General features: G+C 40.7%; 1 protein-coding gene across 1 annotated transcript; it reads left to right on the top strand.

Moving 5' to 3' along the window:
* Positions 1-421: 421 nt before the first annotated feature.
* Positions 422-2085, top strand: LOC111388302 (probable protein phosphatase 2C 4; the record flags this gene model as incomplete). The annotated part of the gene is made up of 1 exon (XM_023012978.1): positions 422-2085. A coding segment is annotated over exon 1 (1461 nt), but the record flags the coding sequence as incomplete, so codon positions are not given.
* Between the last annotated feature and the right edge of the window lie 41 nt (positions 2086-2126).

The following is a 2126-nucleotide window of genomic DNA, read 5'->3' as shown; positions in this document are numbered from 1 at the left end:
TACAAGAGACTTTTTGAGCTTTGAACATAAATATTTGACCGAACTCCATTATTATATAAAGACTTCAAAGACATGTTCTAACTTGCTGAATATGTCTTCAAATTACGAACGCGGTCCAAAATATTTGGGTCGAAGAAAATATTATTGTAATTATTGATTTATAAATAAAAAAAAAAGAAAAAAAATTGAGATGGGAAGAGCATGAATATAATGGCATCCGAATCAGGGTTCCACCTTATAGTGCAGCGTAAGTGGAGCCTTTTGACTTTTTATTTTCAATTTGCCCACCATCCTTTTACTATTCCATTCTCTTCAACCCCACACGCCTTAAACACGCAACCCACCCCGACTCCCCCCCATCCCCACCCGCCACACGGTTTTTCAAAGCCCAACGTATACATACATATACGTAAGTATCACATTCTTTGTCAACGCCTTCGCCCACCAAAACCACAAGCATTGAATATTAAACATATCGAAAATTAATATTAAGATCTCCAAAGTCAACTATCTCTCTCTATCAAATTCCCAGCTATGAGCTTTTAACTCTGATATAATCCTGTTTCTTTCTCTCTTTTTTTATATCTCTATCTATAGGAAATAGTTTTCTGGGTTTCTTGAGAAATGGGCAACGGAATAGCAAAGATTAAATTGTGCTTCGCCGGAGACCCTGGAGAGATTTCTCGGCGTCACGATATAGCCGTCTGCTTGACGGACACTCTTGATGAAGGCTTTGGTCATTCCTTCTGCTACATACGGCCCGACGCACCTCATAAAATCATCCAAGATGACTCTGCGACAGCGTGCATCCCATCAACTCAAACGGCGGCGTTTCGTACTATCTCCGGCGCCTCCATCTCCGCCAACGTCTCTACCCCTCTGTCGACGGATCCTTTCCGGTATGCTAGTTCGACCTCCCTTGATAAGGCCTCGGCTTTTGAAAGCTCCCAGTTTTTCTCTTCTATTCCCCTCCAGCCAATTCCCAGGAATTCAATTTCCTCCGTCAAGTCCGGCCCGATCTTGAGGAATTCGGTCCCGGGTTCTGGCCCGATAGAGCGTGGATTTATGTCTGGCCCGATCGAGCGCAGCTTCCTTTCAGGCCCGTTGGAGAACCAGTTTGATCAGTTGCAGAGGTACAGGCCCAAATCCAAGAAATGGGCTGTGATTGCCAATTTGAAAAAGGTGATATCAAAATCATTACGGGGTTTATCTAAAGAATTGAATAATAATGAACATAATAATGGAATATCTAGTGGGAGTCATAGTGGTTATAGCAGTACTATTACTAGTAATAATTTGAGTAGTCAATTGAGCTTAATTGATGATAATGATGATGTTGGAAATGAATCCTTTGGGAGTCAAAATGTGCAGTGGGCACAGGGAAAGGCCGGTGAAGATAGAGTTCATATTGTGATTTCTGAGGAACATGGATGTGTTTTTGTTGGGATTTATGATGGTTTTAGTGGACCTGATGCCACTGATTTCTTGTTAAACAATCTTTATTCCAATGTTTACAAGGAGCTTACTGGATTATTATGGTTCGACAAGTCAGAATCGTGCGAAAATACCCTCGATAGTCAGTCGTTTATGTCCAAGAGTTTGGATAGTAAGGAAAGGGTGGAGTTGGATAGAAAGTTAAGGGAGAAATTGAGTCATTTGGAGGCTGATGTGGTTCAAGGAAATACTACTATTAACCATTTAGGTGTGTTGAAAGCTCTGTCCGAAGCATTGAGGAAGACTGAGGCATCGTATTTAGAAATCGCTGATATGATGCTAATGGAGAATCCCGAATTAGCCTTAATGGGATCTTGTGTTCTGGTTATGGTGATGAAGGATGATGATGTTTACTTGATGAATGTTGGGGATAGTCGAGCAGTTTTAGCGAAAAAGGCTGAGAACGATGGGAAGATGAGGAAGGATTTAGATGAAATGCTTTATGGTGATGAATTTGAGAATATGCATAACTTGAGTTCATGTCAGCTCACAATGGATCACAGTACATCTGTTAGAGAGGTAATAAACATATTTCTTCCCTCTTATTTGAGGATGATTGTCTGGTTTTTACGTCCTCTGTTCAGTGTTCATGTACTAAATTTTCTTATATGTTTTATGTCCCAGGAAGTTAG

Source organism: Olea europaea, unplaced genomic scaffold (assembly GCF_002742605.1).
Source record: "Olea europaea var. sylvestris unplaced genomic scaffold, O_europaea_v1 scaffold4824, whole genome shotgun sequence".
Lineage (NCBI taxonomy): Eukaryota > Viridiplantae > Streptophyta > Magnoliopsida > Lamiales > Oleaceae > Olea > Olea europaea.
The sequence above is the reverse complement of the archived record's forward strand: the minus strand, read 5'-3'. Positions and strand labels throughout refer to the sequence as shown.